This window comes from Delphinapterus leucas, chromosome 9 (genome assembly GCF_059928025.1).
Source record: "Delphinapterus leucas isolate spDelLeu-1000000601 "Yukka" chromosome 9, BTC_Dleu_Yukka2, whole genome shotgun sequence".
NCBI classification, from domain to species: Eukaryota; Metazoa; Chordata; class Mammalia; order Artiodactyla; family Monodontidae; genus Delphinapterus; species Delphinapterus leucas.
Genome location: NC_143137.1, coordinates 73,820,177 through 73,837,917, shown reverse-complemented (window position 1 = coordinate 73,837,917; position 17,741 = coordinate 73,820,177). Strand labels below are relative to the sequence as shown.

The window sequence follows — 17,741 nt, the reverse complement described above, 5'->3', positions numbered from 1 at the left end:
CTTCCAGTAAACTTACTTAGAACTCAGAATTAAAATAGTATTTGATTTCTAGAGCTAGTCACATAATGATGTAACTTTAAGGATGTTGTTTGACCTCATAACCTGTAAAATGTGGACATAAAATTATGCTTTTAAATAGCTCAGTGAATTTTAACAAAAATATTCCAAGTAGCTTAAGCAATAATGGCATTGTATTTAGTCCCACAGAGATACTATGAACCCCACAGAGATACTATGAACATAGTATTTCATAATCTCTTCTATCCAAAATATCTTATCAGTTCCCATAATATGAATTAAGAAAATATATTTCCTAACTCTGTTCACTGAAGGGTCTAGAAGCAATGACATACCAGTGGCAATGAGCCCTCCTAGCATCCCTATCTTGGATTCTAAATACCACTCCGTATACAGAAAGCAGTCACTTCCAGCTCCTTAGAGAAATGGGTGAAAGAAGCGTAGGGGAAGTAAAGTCTGAGATGAGCCAGAAGCATCTGTGTTAGTCAGAAAGCAAAATACTCAGACTTAGGAGAACAAGTACAAAAGAACATGCAAGGGTCTGGCTTGAAGGGGGTCCTGCTGGCAAAATTTAGGGCAAATTGAGCATGCAAAAGAATACTGTTGGCAATGAATCATAACCCACTGAACTAAGACAAAAGAAGCCATGAATAGAAAATGACACTCCTCAAAAAGAAAAAAGGAAGGGGGGAGAGTGAAAAAGAGAGAGAGAAAGGAAGGAAGGGAGGAAGGAGAGAAGGGAAGAAGAGAAAAAGTTCTTTACTAAAAATGTCACCTAATATATGGAGACAGAAGGGGTGACCCACTTTGTAACCACCAATGGGTTATTCTTCGAAATGTCTGGCTTGTTCTCTTCAAAACTGTAAATGTCATGAAAGAAAAAGGTGGGTGGATATTCTAGATTAAAGGAGAAAACAGAGATAAGTAGATGCAATGCATGGTCCTTGTTTTGATGCTGGACTTTTTAAAAAAGCTACAGAGGAAATTCCCAGGGTAGCTGGGAAATTGTGAAATATTACTGTTTGTTTTGATAGTATTATATCCAAGATGAATTTCTTAGGTATGTTAATTGAATTATGTTCATACAGGAGAATACCCTAGTTCTTAGGAGAGAGATGCTTCAGTACTTACGGATGAACTGTCAACGTCTCCAACTTACTTTCAGATAATTCAGCAAAAATAAATAAAAGTAGAAAATATAGGGGACTACCCTGGTGGTGCAGTGGATAAGGCTCCATGCTTCCAATGCAGGGGGCCTGGGTTTGATCCCTGGCTAGGGAACTAGATGCCACATGCATGCCGCAACTAAGAGTTCACATGCCACAACTAAGGAGCCCACTTGCTGCAACTAAGGAGCCCATGAGCCACAGCTAAGACCCGGTGCAACCAAATAAAAAAATAAATATAAAAAAATAAATATATGTCTCTCTTTTCCTGTGAGAGGGAGTGTACGTACAGCCAAAGGAAATTAAATTGGGTAAAATTGTAAAAATTGATGACTGCAGGAAAAGAGTGCATGGTTGGACAATGTACTACCTACCACCTTTTCAATTTTTCTATATTTTTTAACACTTTTGAATTAAAAAGTCAGGGAAAATTGAGACAGATATTGGTTTGGGAAATTAGGTTGATTACTATATTGATCTCAGAAGGTAATTAGGGATTAAATGAGTCAATACATGTAAAGCTATCACATTTTTAATATTATGACATCAAAGTAAGGTAATAAATTATCCAATAAATATGGAGTTAAAAATATACCACCCCCCCACTTTTTGGTAGTTCATTGAAAGTTTCTGGCAGTCGGAGGTAAAAATATAAAAATATCCTTTACAGAAGATTCCCATTATTTTGGATAATGACCTGGATGGACCCTTTGGTCACACATATGAAAATTAAAACCTACCCATCGATCTTAAATTAAAAAAAAGTCCATGAAAATAAAATCTAATGGTGAAGAGGGGTTTAACTTTCTCAAGAATGTAAACTGGGTGACTCTTCTGCCAAACTGTGACCTTTGACTTATGAGATAAAAGTCTTTCTTTAAATGGGGATTTAGACCGCTTTTGTTAGCACAAATCTCCGTATGTTATTAAAACTGAACTACAGAGACCTTGGGAACTGTGAGATTCACTACTGAAATCAGACCACACCAGTGGGGGTGAGGGGTACAAGACTGCCTCTGCTCTCCATATGGGGGAGTCAAGGGGCACTGGAGATTCTCCGTCAGCTAGCTCCCGATCAACAGAAGCATCCTAGGAGATAGTCAAAATCCTAGCTGGGGGAAAGGAGCTATTAGCTCAAGAAGAACTCTCCATTTTAGAGTTTTAAAAATCACTCCCTCCCCTAGCCAATGAAAGTTTACCTTCACAGAAACCTGGGTATGGGTCTACTTGGCTGCTGAGTTAGAGGATGAGACTTTTAGTAAATATATCAGTATACAGAAAAGTAGCCTGGAGGAGTGCATGAGTCAGGCACCTGGCAGGGAGCAGAGGTCATCCTCAAATTAGGATAATAGAGAAGGATCAATAAAGGGACAATTGGCAAAGGTGTGGGCAGAAGCAGGGAAACTGGAGAGTGCCATGTCATGGGGTGATGGCTGAGAAATGGTGAGAGCACCCGCGGCTGCAGGGACAAGAGAATGAAGGACTATCAAAACCTGGAAGCAAAGAATCTCATGGAGAGATTTAAGAGGACCTGCTGATAAAGGTCATGGTCACCCTGATGTGCTCCTGCAGGGAGGGAGCCAAGGGAATGAATAGCCTAACCTCACTCTCTTTTCTCCCTCTCATTTCCTGCCAGGGCTCCTCACTGGCCAAACCAACCAGAAGCCAGAGGGCAAGGAGCCCATTGATGTGGGCCACACAGGATGGCCGCTGGGGGCACAGAGCAGGGTGGAGGGGTAAAGAGAAGACATCTGACACAAGAAGCATGCCAGGCACCAGCACGTGTTCACGTGCAGAGCTCAGATGTTCCTACAGCGCAGAGTGGGAATAAGAGAGAGGGTGACAAGGGACCACCAGAATGAATTATGGAAAGTGTAAGCACCTGAAGAGTAAGCAAGTGGGCACAAAAAACTTGTTTATTCTAAATCAAAGCATCACCACTGTTCATGTATGCATATTATGCGTATACATACAAACACACAAATGTTCACTAAATGATATACTTATATCTATGTGCTCCATACGAGCTATTATTATTACTTCTTCACTTAGCCAACAAATATGTCTTAACATGCGCAAGGTGTGAACAGGGTAATGTCCAACTAAAAATGACAACTGCATACAGGTGCTAATTTAGTGATTTTTAAGTTAGCCTAATTAATTAACTTTAAATTTAATTGCTAACATTTTCTTCAAATAATCAAATACATGTTTAGCATTCTTAGAAACCTAAGATTAAAAAAAGAAATGTTCACAAAAACAACAAAGAACCCAAACAACTAGATTAAAAAATAGGCAAAGGACTGAAATGGGCATTTCTCCAAAGAAAATATACAAATGGCCAATAAACACATGAAAAGATGCTCAAATGATTAATCATTAGAAAAATGTAAATCAAAACTGGAATGAGATACCATTCCACACCCATTAGGATGGTTATTATAAAAAATAGAGAAAATAACAAGTATTGGTGGGGTCATGCAGAAATTGGAACTCTTGTGCTCTACTGATGGGAATGTAAAATGGAGTAGCCACTAATGGAAAACAGTATGGCAGTTCCTCCAAAAATTTGAAGCAGAATTACCATATGATCTAGCTATTCAGCTTGTACATGTATGTATCAAAAAATAATTGAAAGCTGGGACTCAAAGAGATTATGCCCGTGTTCACAGAAGTATTATTTGCAACAGTCAAAAGGGAGAAGCAGCCCAAGTATCTACAGAAGGATGAATGGATAAACAATATGAGATATATATATCTCTACCAAATGGAATATCATGCAGCTTTGAAAAGGAAGGACATTCCGGCACCTGCTGTAACATGCATGAACTTTGAAGACATTATGCTAAGTGAAACAAGCCCAGCACAAAAAGACAATTACTATATGATTCAATTTATAAGAAGCACCTAGAGTATTCAAATTCATAGAGAGAAAGTAGAAAAGAGGTGGGGATGCTGGGAGGGCTACTGCTTAGTGCCTTTGGGGCTTCAGTTTGGGAAGATGCAAAAGGTTCTGGAGATGGATGGTAATGATGTTCGTACAACAACGTGAATGTACTCAATGCCTCTGAACTTTACACTCAAAAATGGTTAAAATGGTAAATTCGATATTCATGTATATTTTACCACAATTAAAATAAAAGCAATACTCACGGATTCCAGCCTAAATCTTGTGGGTTCACGTATAGAATACCAGCCCTGGAAACAGTAGCTGGGGTTGCTGTCCTTAAGTGATGAACCTCGAACAGAAGCCTCATAGAGGGAGTGAGAGCTATGCGTTCATTGCTGGCCAAGGTCAGCACCTGGACAGAGCAGCACAGCACAAAAGTGGCCATTTCATTAGGGAGCAAAGGCAAGGCTGCTAACTTTCCAAAACAGCACAAAGTCCTTCCCCCAGGAGAAGTGCCAAAGGCTATGAGGTCACTGCCTGAGCTAGAAATGCAGTCTGAATATATATAGGATGGATAAATAACAAGGTCCTACTGGATATCACAGGGAACTATATTCAGTATCCCATGATAAACCATCATGGAAAAGAATGTGTGTGTGTGTGTGTGTGTGTGTGTGTGTGTGTGTGTGTGTGTGTGTGTGTATGCATAACTGACTCACTTTGCTGTACAGCAGTAATTAACACAACATTGTAACTCAACTATCCTTCCATTTAAAAAATGTTGTTTGTTACAAAAACAAATAAAAAACAAACAAACAATGAAATGCAGTCTGAATAAAGATCTCGGTTCATCCTCAGGGGAGCTCGCTAACCCCTGAGGAACAAACTCAGCAACATGGACTCACTCATGCCAACCTTTAAATAACTGTGGTAATTATTACTAAATATAAGACCCTTGTTTTAAGAGTTGATTACATAAAAAGGCCTGAATGCCGTAAGAAATAAACTTTATTTAGAGTCTGAACTATCACAATTTTAAATTGTCCTGTAGAAACTCATGCAAGTATAAAGATCTTAGACCTGTATTTTATGATAGACAATGTCTTGGTTCAGAAAACAGTAATTACTCTTAGGTTAAGGGGGTTACTACTACTATTCTATAGCAATGACAATTAATGACTTCTTTCTCCTGACCCTAACAGTAGACCTTGGGTTGCTTCAAAGGTGTCTCAAAGACCTGTATCTTCACCTTTTATTTTTGCTGGAAATTCTAGATTAACCACGGCAAAATGCTTAGGAATGCATACTCAAATCTGTAGTCATAGGAACTACTTAATTTCAAGAGCTAAACTTAGCCAATTAACATAGGGCACAAACTCATTCTTTTATTATCCAAGTAGTCCATACTTAAAGAGAAGATATAATAATAATTTACACCTAGCTCTTAGAAAATGGTAAGATTGGATGAACTAAATCCTTGGATACATATCTCTCTTTAAAGATGGTTAAATTTATAGACAAGAAAAAATGTATTCCCTTAAATTCTTTAATAGTGAAATTAAGAGAATTACCAGGAAGGTGCCACATCAAAGTAGTAATTACATAAAGAATATCAGGTTAATGCCTGAAACTGGTATTAAAGTCAACAAGTGAATGGAACTCAGTACACTCCAGGTGTTACATTTAAGGTTTAGCACTGAGGTATTACTCACCTTGTTATCGTCCATGACAGTATTTAGTGATTCAATCCACATGGGATCAATATCGCCATCCAGCACTATCCATTTTGGTCCATCATGCCTAAGATTTGCTTGTTCTCGCAGAATGGATGAGAATAGACCTATAAGTTAAGAGTCAGCAATCCTAATGTATAATGGAGTTGAGTGCTATTTACTTCTAAAATAAATTTGTCTTATTTGTACTGGAAGCTCTTTTATTCAGTAAGTAAATTTGCTATAAGTTTGTCACCTCTTTCAGGTGGGCAAACAGCACTACTTTTTGAGCTATCCCTGAGATCTAGACCAAAGGACAAGTTTTACTTCCATGAGAAGGTTCCTTAACTTCTCAGACTGAGCAACCCCAAATGTCAAATAAAGATGATAGTACCTTCCTTGAAAAACACCTGTGGAGATTTATAGCAGGTGACGTACATGAAACTCAAAACTTACACCAAATGAAAATATTAACCTTTTTCATGCACATATATTCAGTATCTATTTTAGGTCAAATATTAATTTATTCCACCTTTCTCTATTTTTCTATAACATTATTCGAGAGAGATCATTATAAAGCTAAAGTATTCAGAAGTGCGATACATTTCTTTGGGAAATGTGTTCACTGGCATTATAATAAGTTATCATTATCTCACAAGATGTAAAGATAGAAACATTTAAAATCCAGAGTCCTTTTTGCTAAGTATTATGCGTGTTTCATGGCACAGTTAATAGCTGCTGACTGTTCAAAACTCAAGTATATAATACTATGGTGAAAAAAACTGTTTTGAGGCAGGTATGTGGAAGGTTTTGTTTCCTCTGTGAAGGATTTTGTGCAAAGATAAGTGATAGTCTATAGTAGAACCTGCTACCATAATTCATAAAAAAGCCAGCAACCTGTTCTAATGGACACTAATTTGAAAGACTTCTACATATTTTCAGCATAAACAGATATTATTCCCTTCCTGCCACAGTCCTTAAAATAAAAAAAGAAAGCCTAAGAGAGCAAATTTTGACTGTCCCACAGATTAAGGAAGCAGGGTGTACATGATACTAGGATGGAGAATGACGAGCTCTGCTCCTTTGATAGGGTCATCAGGGAAGCCTTCTCTGATGCGATGTCTGACCAGACATTCTAGTAACATAAGGGAGCAAGCCATGCAGGTATCTCCAGTGTTGCAGATGGTGGGAATACCAAGTGCAAAGGCCCGTGACAGGAAGATGCTTGGCGGGTTCAGAGAAGAGCAAGGATGCCCGAGTGTATGTGTAAGTGAAAGGCAGAGAACAGGAAATGAGATCAGAGATGGGGAAGAGGGACTCAATCACATAGAACCTCGTAGGCCTTGGATAAAGGTTGGATTCTAACGGTGATGAAACACACTGGAAACCGCAAGCAGAGAACTAATATTCTGAAGACCGCCTTCTGTCTGCTGCATGGAAAACGAATTAACGGAGACCCGTGAGGTGCGACACCGCAAATGCAGGCAAGAGATGCTGGTGGCTTGGACTCATGTGGGAGCTGCAGAGAAGGTGAGAAGTACTGGAATACAATACGTATGTTAAGGGTAAGTAAGGCCTATAGGATTTGCTGGGAGGTTAAATGTATGGTGTAAATGTGGGAAAGGACTCAAGGATGATGTCTAGATTAGTGCATTTACAGAAATGAGAATGTTACAAGTGATTTTAACAAAGGAATCTGCTTGTCCACAAAAGCTTTCAGGGCAAGAAACATGTCTCACTGACTTTTGCCCTGGCACCTAGAATAGCACATGCCTGAAACTCAGTATCTTGTATCAGGTACTTTATAAATGTTCCCTGAGGCATCTGTGTTGACTTCTCTGCTGGTTTACAGGGAGCCCTGACATAATTGATGGGGGATAAAATACACAGCTCTGAGCACAAACCTGCTGAATGCTAATCGACCACTTAATCAAATCTAGTTTTAATTTATAGGTTATAAATGCTGTTGTGAGCTGCTGTATTTCCAATAACGCCAACCCATAAACAGTAAATCTACAACCATGACTAAAATTGGCTTGAACTGAGAAATGATTTTCTGGATTAAAAAAAAAAAAAAGAAAAATTTAGCACTTCAAAAGGGGAAATACTACTTGCCATCTTTCCATTCTCGGGTAGCATGATGTATGAAACCAAAGAGTTCATCTGTTGTCACAGCTTTGGGGTTTAAGTCATTCCAAATGGGTTTCTGTTTCATGTTAACATATGTTCGGTTCAGTGTTCTCAAAATCTGAAAAAGAAAGAAGGAAAAACGCTAAGAAAATTAATACTAATGTAAGCCAAATGGGAAGCAAAAGATTTCTGAAGAGTTTTCCTTAGGTATTATATGTTCCTAGATATTCTGTGTATATTGAGAATGGGAAAAAATTTACATGTGCACATTTTCATTCACATCTTGAAAAATTTAATCCCACAATCCCTGAGGATCAGTTCACCTGATTCTGTCAAGAGAAAGTCACTATCAACAGAGATTTTTAACCATGTGTGCAAAGTAAAGGACTATACGTAAATGTGCTCCTGTACATGTTATTAAAATCCACTCTGCCTGTATTATTTAGATTGCTCTTAAAATTTAGCCTGCATCCAAAGTGCTTAGAGGGTATTAAAACAGGCTAATGGACCCGATCTCAGAGTTTCTAATTTAGCAGCTCTTGCGAATGACTGGTTTGAGTTCTAAGAAGGTCCCAGGTGATGCCTAGGATGCTGGTCTAGACATGCTTTGATACCTAGCGACCTAGAACAACAGTTCTCAGGAGGAGATCATCTTGACTTGGGGGAAGAGGACGTGCTACCGGGCATCTCGTGGGCAGAGGCCAGGGATGCTGCTCAACATCCTGCAATGAAAGACCAGCCCCCAGGACAAAGAGTTATCCTGTACAGATGTCAATAGTGCTGAGGTTGAGAAGCCCTGTTCTAGGTAATTGAGGAAAAGAAGGCTTGGTGATAAGAATTCACAGGATAGGTCCTCTCTGGAGGGTCCAGTGGTTAAGACTCTGTGCTTCCACTGCAGGGGCACGGGTTCTATCCCTGGTTGGGGAACTAAGATCCCGCATGCCACACAGCGTGGCCAATAAGGAAATAAAAATAAAAAATAGGGCTTCCCTGGTGGCGCAGTGGTTGGGGGTCCGCCTGCCGATGCAGGGGGTGTGGGTTCGTGCCCCGGTCTGGGAGGATCCCACGTGCCGCGGAGTGGCTGGGCCCGTGGGCCATGGCCGCTGGGCCCGCGCGTCCAGAGCCTGTGCTCTGCTGAGGGAGAGGCCACAACAGTGAGAGGCCCGCATACAGCAAAAAAATTAAAAAATAAATAAATAAAAAATTTAAAAAGTAAAAAATTAAATAAAAAGAATTCTCAGGATAGGTGCTTAATACATGTGTAGTTAATTAATTGACACCTTAACCCAAATATGTGCCCAACTATCCTTTCTGCTTTCTCTGAAAAGCCATGGCTTTTATTTTAGATATTATCATCCTGATCTCCTCTCACAGGGGTTTAAAGGACTGATAAACCGTTGCCAAATACTTTAGAATAACCAGTTGCTAGATAACATGGCCCAAGCTTTGGTGCTCTAGTTCTATAAGCTTAAGCAAAGGTTGAACAGGACGGAATCAATGAAGACTAGATGAAAGAAATTGAATGTCTTAGAAATATTAAGCTTCTATTTTTAGAAACCATTAATCTACTGAAAATTATAGAATTTAATTTTAGCCTTCCTTGCACCATGGCTCACATCTGAAACTTACTTTTAACAAAATAATTACAGGTCTATCAGTAATCTACTTTACTATTTCAAGGATCACATTTTTCAGTAGAAAAAGCCCTATACAGGGCTTCCTTTTACACGTATTCCTCTTTGGGTTCTGACCTAAATACTGGCAAGTTCTAGACACCCATGCTCTAGAGTCTCATATGCCCACTCTGCTTATTTTTAGTTGCTGGTTACTAAATATGTTTATACCCAAACACCCTCAGTTAAACTGCATGCGGTTCTGCATTATACTGTCTGCCAAGCAAGAAAAGAAGGATGTTGCCAGGACTGTCAGTAAGACCAAACAAAATTAAGCAGTGAACTAAAAATGGGGATAATAACACCCATGGCCTATCATCGTTGTGCAGAGTAAATCACACATAATGCACCTAGCAGAGTGCATAATAAGTATGTGGTTTTTACTTCCTCCCTTTCTTTTCAAGTTTTGTTTTGGCCCTATAGAGGGCTATATTTCTGGGGGAGTATTGAAGAAAACTATTTGGGTTTTTCTTAATGATATGGGGAGGAGACACTAGGATAACTTGGGAAATATAAGAAAATAGTTTTGGTCAATGTGGGTAGGGCCACACCAATCCTATAAGCCAGGCATCTTACTCTAGAGTCTCTCAATATGTTTACTTTGGATAAAAGAATTCAGGTACATTATCGAAAGATGAATAGAGCAGGATGGCACGCATCTAAGTTAGCGAATAGGATGCTATCTCACGTGGAAAGCCCAATCTTCCCTCAGTTTACTTACTTGAACGCAATGTTCTACTAGCTCCTCTCTCCCTGCTCCCGGTATAAAGAAAGGGTTTCAACTGATCAAATAGCAATGTTAGAGTCTCAGATCCTAACTCAAAATTATGAGCAACTTCACTGAAGGGAACTCTCAAATGGAAGTGAATGTAGGTCTCCCACCCTACGCAATTTTGTTCCTTTCACGGCTGAAAGCTAACAGGCGTTTACTATACCTTGCTCTTTCCTGTGCCTGCACTTCCAACGACAAAGACAGAGTGTCGCAAGGCCAACAGCTCCTCAAGCTGGACAACCTGCAGACCAAACAACCACACACTAGTTTCCTTTAATGAGTTTGTGATTAAAAAAAAAATCTGCCCATTTTCACCCAGTTCTTTCCTTACAACTTGAGTCAGCTCCCACTGACAGCATTACATTCCTGGAAAGTTAGAAAAGATGACAAGTGCAAAGTACAGTTGCTCCCAGATCTCTCAACGTAGAGTACGGGGATGAGGATGAAGAAAAACCATTACTTGGTGAGTCAGTGACACAGGCAGAAGTGAAGTACAGAGGTACTTGGTACATGGCAGGGGTTAGTTACAAAAATCAATGACTCTTCATGAAGTGGGACCAGAAACAGCATACGGCCAACATCATCTACAACTGACTAATGACTTACATCCTTTGAAATATCTATAACAGATAATCTGTATGTATTTTAACATCCATGTATTCACTACACCCCAGACGAGTGAGTATATGCACAAGCCTTTGATAATTCAGGTGATGTCATATGTTTCTCCCCCATTACAAGCATGTGCTAATGACTTTATTTCCAACTTTCTCTAAGATGGAGAGAAAAGAAAGCAAAATTAATTTTTGGTGCACACCGCCGAGAAGAACCAAGGAGTTTTATAAACTAATGAAAAGTCTGCTTACATTGAAAACCATGACTTACCCTCTCTGTGTTTTCACCTTCTCACAGAATGGAACTATATTAGAATGCTTTGATGTATATATTAAGGGCCTCTTAAGGTCAGTGTAATATGTAAGTTAATGTTTTGGCTGAGTATCACTTAACCACAGTTATTGTCAATGCACCTCCCAAGGGCTGCCATGACAAGGAAATGATCCTTTTACTTTGAGGATGAAGCTTTCCTCGGGCTGCAGGCGGAGCTCCACGGTGGACTGCCTGACCATCTGTTCAAAGTGGGGCACTCTCCTCCGGGGCACATCCAGGGCTGGAAACAGGTCACCAACCAGGCCCAAAAACACAGGGATGTCATCAGTCACTATTTTAGGCATATTGAAGTCCCTTAATGCTCTCATGAGTACCTAGAAAGGAAAAGAGAAAACGTTTCATTAAAAAAGCCAATACAAGGTCTAACAAACACCTAAACAGCTAAAGATGTAATCATGAGATAGACACTGTTCTCTATTAGAATGGCATTCTATCTACAGGGAGGGTAACTGCTTACAAGGTCATATATCAGAACAGCAGAAAGCTCTGCTGATACCATGGATAATCTCAGACTAAAACCAACAAAGAGGCCCCGTTCCTCCCTGGATAATGTTTTGATCTTAAGAAAGGGTCTGAGGTACTTCTCTCTGTAATCTTCAAACTCCAGGATGTAAATTAACCAAGGCCATGAGACCGTTTTGTCCAAACTACTCTAAGAATCTCAGAATGATAAACTCAACCCATTTTTAGTTTCGGTTTTTCTTCTATTTTGGCTGAAAACCAAAGAGGCCTTTAGATTTTAAAAGCAGTAACTTGAACATCAGAATGACTTTTACAGAAAGAGGTAAATGTATGAAATCTTGACCCAATCATGAATTGTGACTCAAGAGGAAGAGGGAGAAAGGTTGGAAAAGAGAAGTAGAAAATCACATGATAAATGTCCCTTAACATGTAAAGAAACTCACAGGAATAGACCTTTTTCAAAATCTCAAGCCATACTGCATCTTCACACAGGCTGTATATCCATTACTCTCACTACTTGTTTAACAGAGGAAAATGCACGATGTGGGTGTTATTGTTTTTCCCCACGAAGGATAGTGGAACATTCCCCTAGTAGCTCTAAATAACCAACTAAATATATCATTGGTGTTAGGTGAGCATCCCCCCTGTTGCTTTCTTTAAACTCATCTCACAACCCATGAAATGGACATACTTTCTTCCATTAGATTATGTCTTCATGGACTTTTTCAGGATTAATATCCCAACTCAATCAGATTTTCTAAATGTTCCTCAGAGAAAATCAAACATTGATTACTGAATTATTTATGACTGCCAAAATATTTTTCGTGGCTGATATTCCAGAAGCACTTACAAAATCACATTTTCTTTCATATATTCATATCCTTTTACTCAAGAATACTTGTGGTCTTTTATAACATAAGAAATGCCAGTCCTCAAAATATCCTGTATTAAAAATAGATGTGATGCTTTTTAAAAAGTCATGCTATGTATGACCCACCATCCAGATATATATACTTTTATTTGTACAAAGCCATTAAGCTCTTCACTTGAAAAAATCGTATTAGCATTGCAGTACCTGATCTTCAGGTCTATTTTTATCTCCTCGTTTCAGGGAGCCAGCTACAACCAAGACAGATTTAATAGCACGAAGTCCCCAATCATAATGATCCTAAAATCAAAACACAGATACATTTTTTCAAAGATTTTATGAGGGAATCAGGTTCTCATTCCAGAAGTAAAAGCCAAAAGCTAAAAAAAAGAGCTCAGATAAATATGTGTCTTAATGATGTAAAACAATATTCTTTTCCCCTCCTTGAAATTGCAAAAACCGTGTCCCTTCAGCGTCCTGCTTCTTTTGCCTGATTCTCCACCTCTGTCAGCAAATCTCTTCTTTCCATAGCGTTTAGTTGCAGTATTTGCCCAAGGCTCCATCCGCCTTCCTCCCTCTGTTCTCTCAGTAAGCTGCTAACTCAGGGGTTCAATTATTCCAGTGTTTTCACTTCCAACCACAAGCACACTCCTCGTTTTCTACCGGCAGCCCTGCTATTCCACCCATTCCCAGCCCTGCATCTCTAACTTCCCTCATTACTCTTTTTTTTTAATTTTATTTTTAATTTTTTTTGGAGTATAGTTGATTTACAATGTTGTGTTAGTTTCAGGTGTACAGCAAAGTGAATCAGTTATACATATACATACATCCACTCTTTTTTAGATTCTTTTCCCATACAGATCATTACAGAGTATTGAGTAGAGTTGCCTGTGCTATACAGTAGGTCCTTATTAGTCATCTATTTTATATATAGTAGTGTGTATATGTCAATCCCAATCTCCCAGTTGATCCCTCCCCCACACCCCTTACCCCCTGGTAATGATATCATATGATATTGCTTATGTGTGGAATCTAAAAAGGGTACAAATGAACTTATCTACAAAACAGAAATAGAGTTACAGATGTAGAAAATAATCACTGAACTTTAATAATCCAGTTTTGACTGTATTAAGTGCCAACATCCAGGCTGGAGCATCTGAGTGATTAAGAAGTGGAATCTACAAAAAGGGGTACAAATGAACTTATCTACAAAACATAAACAGAGTCACAGGTGTAGAAAACAAACTTATGGTTACCAGGGGGTAAGCGGGGGAGGGATAAATTGGGAGATTGGGATTGATATATACACACTACTGTATATAAAATAGATAACTAATAAGGACCTACTGTATAGCACAAGGAACTCTGCCCAGTACTCTGTAATGGTCTACATGGGAAAGAATCCAAAAAAGAGAGGATATGTGTATATGTATGACAGGTTCACTTTGCTGTACACTTGAAACTAACACAACATTATAAATCAACTATACCCCAATAAAAATTTTAAAAAAAAAGTTCAGTGATTAAACCAATACCTCTTCGAGACTTCCACATTACCCCTACACGAGATTCCTTCACAGGCTCCGAGCTCCTGGAGCATAGACCCCATGCTGATTTTTTGCCTTCTAGGTCCTAGCACAGCGCACAGCACACAGCACAGGGCAGGAGGCTCAGGAAAGATACACTCTATTAGCTGACTGACTGTATGTAACCCATCTTCTCTCCTTTGTCTTCTGTCCACAATCCACATAGTAACAACCCTTCTCTCAATATCTCCCACCTGTGCGTGTGGGAAAGTCACTTAACCTCTCCAATCCTTACTACCATCATCTCTAAAAAGGTAGATTAAAGTATCCACCCACTTCACAAGGTTGCTGAAGTAAAATGAGTTAATGCTTTGTAAGTAGTGAAGCAACACATGTAAATGTATATGCTTTTCAGTACATTAATAGATAATAAAATCAATTTAGTGGGTCTTAACCATCATTTTTGTTGGTACTAAAATAGAACAGAATGGAATGAAAAATACCAGGGTGCACTGCAAATAAGGGTAAGAAGTGTTTGGTGAAGATTTTTGTTTCAGTGGTGCTTGGGTGCGTGTGTGTATGCATGTATGTGTATATGCATGTATGTGTATACTGACTCTCAACAGAAAGGTATTTTTTACTGTGGGTCATGTTAAAAATCATTTGAAAGCCACTGATATACAAAGAAGACTAGGGCTTGAGAGGAGGGAAAGAGAGGGGAAAGAGGAGGCCAGGGAGATTGGGGAGGGGCTAAGTCATCACAGTAACACTATTAAAGGAGAGGATGTACAAAAAGACACATACACCCCAATGTTCATTGCAGCACTATTTACAATAGCCAAGTCACGGAAGCAACCCAAATGTCCATCGACAGACAAATGGATAAAGAAGATGTGGTACATATATACAATGGAATACTACTCAGCCATAAAAAAGAATGGCATAATGTCATTTGCAGCACCATGAATGGACCTAGAGATTATCACTCTAAGTGAAGTCAGAAAGAGAAAGACAAATATCACAGGGTATCACTTATATGTGCAATCTAAAATATGACACAAGTAAACTTATTTACAAAACAGAAACAGACTTACAGACATAGAAGACAAACTTATGGTTACCAAAGGGGAAAAGGAGGTGGAGAGGGATAAATTTGGAGTTTGGGATTAGCAAATACAAACTACCATATATTAAACAGATAAACAACAAGGTCCTACTGTATAGCACAGGGAACTATATTCAATATCTTGTAATAACCAATAAGGGAAAAGAATATGAAAAAGATTATATATGGGGCTTCCCTGGTGGTACAGTGGTTGAGAGTCCGCCTGCCAATGCAGGGGACACGGGTTCGCGCCCTGGTCCGGGAAGATCCCACATGCCGCGGAGCGGCTGGGCCCGTGAGCCATGGCCGCTGAGCCTGCGCATCCGGAGCCTGTGCTCCGCAACGGGAGAGGCCACAACAGCGAGAGGTCCGCGTACCGCAAAAAAAAAAAAAAAAAAAAAAAGAAAAAGATTATATATGTATGTGTGTGTATATAACAATCACTTTTCTGTACACCAGAAACTAACACAGCATTGTTAATCAACTATACTTCAATTAAAAAAACAAAAACAAAAAGACGACTTGATGACACTCCTAAACATTTAAACAGCGCAAACAACTGCTAACATAATCTTCACCATTTTCATCAGGTTATTCCTTTGGTCAAAGATGTCCACTGATTCTTCTCAAATCCATTCCTACAGCTTAGAAAACTATCACTGGACTGTGTTCCTAACTCAGCTTTTCTGTCCGGGACAAATTTCTTTCCCCTCATCTCATCTCTGACACTTCTGTTGAGTTGGAGAGCCCTTTCCTCAACTAGTCTACCCCTCGCACCCTCTCCCTCCTGTAAGTGGTTACAGATGTCCTAGAAAGGGTTAGAAAGGACTGGATTTAAATCTTGCTCCTACCACTTATTAGTTGGGAACTTTGGATAGGTTATTTACTCAGTTTCCTCACCTGTAAAATGGAACAAATAAGACCAAATTCATAGTATTTTTGTCAAGATAAAAAGCTAACACATGGTGCCTGTTCAGCAAATGTTGGTTTCTTTCCTCCTTCAAACTATGATAATTTTTTCATCCTCCATTTCCTTCTAATTTTTATTGCATGTAAACTAAATCTCCTACATAGGTTCTTTGAAGTCAGAAATCTAAGTGTCTGCTTCATTTGTTCTGTGTTTACCCCGTTCATCGTTGTCAGCAATAACTATATTACTTGAATACAGTAAATGCTTACTAAATGTGTTTAAGTATTAGTACTGGGAATGGGGTATGGTTGCAACTCCATGTATCCTGGGTCCGGTAACACTTTTTTCTTCTGACGTTTTCCCATTATAAAATTAAAAGGGGCTCATTGAAAAAAAATAAAATATCACAAACAAGAATAGGAAAAAAATTTTAAATACTCACAATCTTAGTACCCAGAAACAAATGTTAAAAATCACAATGCATTTTCCAGTCACTTAATATGTATATAAAACACACAGTGTAATATAAAATGTACTGAATAAAACACACGCAAATTGTAGATCACATCGACAGTTCGCTGTGCTGTTTTTTGCATATAACATTGTCACAAGCATTTTTCCACATTATCAAATTCGATATGTTTTACCCCAGAATATAAATTCACAGTTGTTAAAATGACAATATGAATTTGCCTCTCAGATTCCAAATTTCACCCCAACAAAGGGTAATTTAAAATGAGTACATCTGGCAGTACAGGTAACTGAGTGGTTCTAGCTGTGATATTTTAATACTTTCATCCTTCATCCTGGAACAACTGCAAAATAATGTCACCAGGAATTAACAAGAGGTCACCAAAAGAATGAAGTCAAAGGTGACCAAAAAGCTAAATTTAAAAACAGTGATGCTGATATAGATGGCATTTTTGTGGCCCACCAGCAGCTTCAACGAAACAGCAAGAAGGTAGTAACTGGAGAGTAATGCATTTATTAATTTGGCCCATTTCAGAAACAAAGGAATTGTAGAGCAAAAATAAACACAAACAAAAAAGCCAAGTCTACCTTCAAATAAAGAATTACCAACAAAACGAGAAAATCTTTCATTTAGCATTTCTCAAGGGTTTTTCAGAAAATCAGCTTTCCCTGGCTCTTATGAACACTCCCGCCATCTTTCCCTGGAAAATAATATTCCCACCAGGAAAGGGAGGCATCATAAAATTCATATCTAATTACAGCACTGATAACATTTAAAGAAAATCACATAGCCCACTGATAAAAGCTGTATTAAGTACAAATAAACCCTTCAACTTAAAATGTCTCAAGTTTTTTTTTTTTAACAACCTTTATATGTGCTCTCCATTACTGGCTCCAAGTTGAAGATGAGGAAATTGAGGCACTTAGGGACTAAAGCCATATCCTTTTTAGCACAAGGAGTATATTATTTTTTTTTGTTCTTTGTTTTTGAATTTTATTTATTTTTTTATACAGTTTCTTATTAGTCTTATTTTAATTTCAAAAAAAAATGAAGAATTGTAAAATTCAGATTTTCAAAATTTTGGGAAAA

General features: G+C 38.6%; 1 protein-coding gene across 1 annotated transcript in view; it reads right to left on the bottom strand.

Annotated features, from left to right (window-relative positions):
* DNAH11 (dynein axonemal heavy chain 11) overlaps positions 1–17,741 on the bottom strand; it is a 335,983-nt gene that overhangs the window by 165,451 nt on the left and 152,791 nt on the right. Inside the window, exons 37-42 of the mRNA XM_089917707.1 lie at positions 12,847–12,939; positions 11,429–11,623; positions 10,525–10,602; positions 7,902–8,034; positions 5,787–5,914; positions 4,338–4,486 (exon numbers count right to left, since the gene is read on the bottom strand). Of these exons, the coding sequence (XP_089773833.1) occupies positions 4,338–4,486; positions 5,787–5,914; positions 7,902–8,034; positions 10,525–10,602; positions 11,429–11,623; positions 12,847–12,939 (776 nt within the window). The remainder of the gene's footprint in view (positions 1–4,337; positions 4,487–5,786; positions 5,915–7,901; positions 8,035–10,524; positions 10,603–11,428; positions 11,624–12,846; positions 12,940–17,741) is intronic.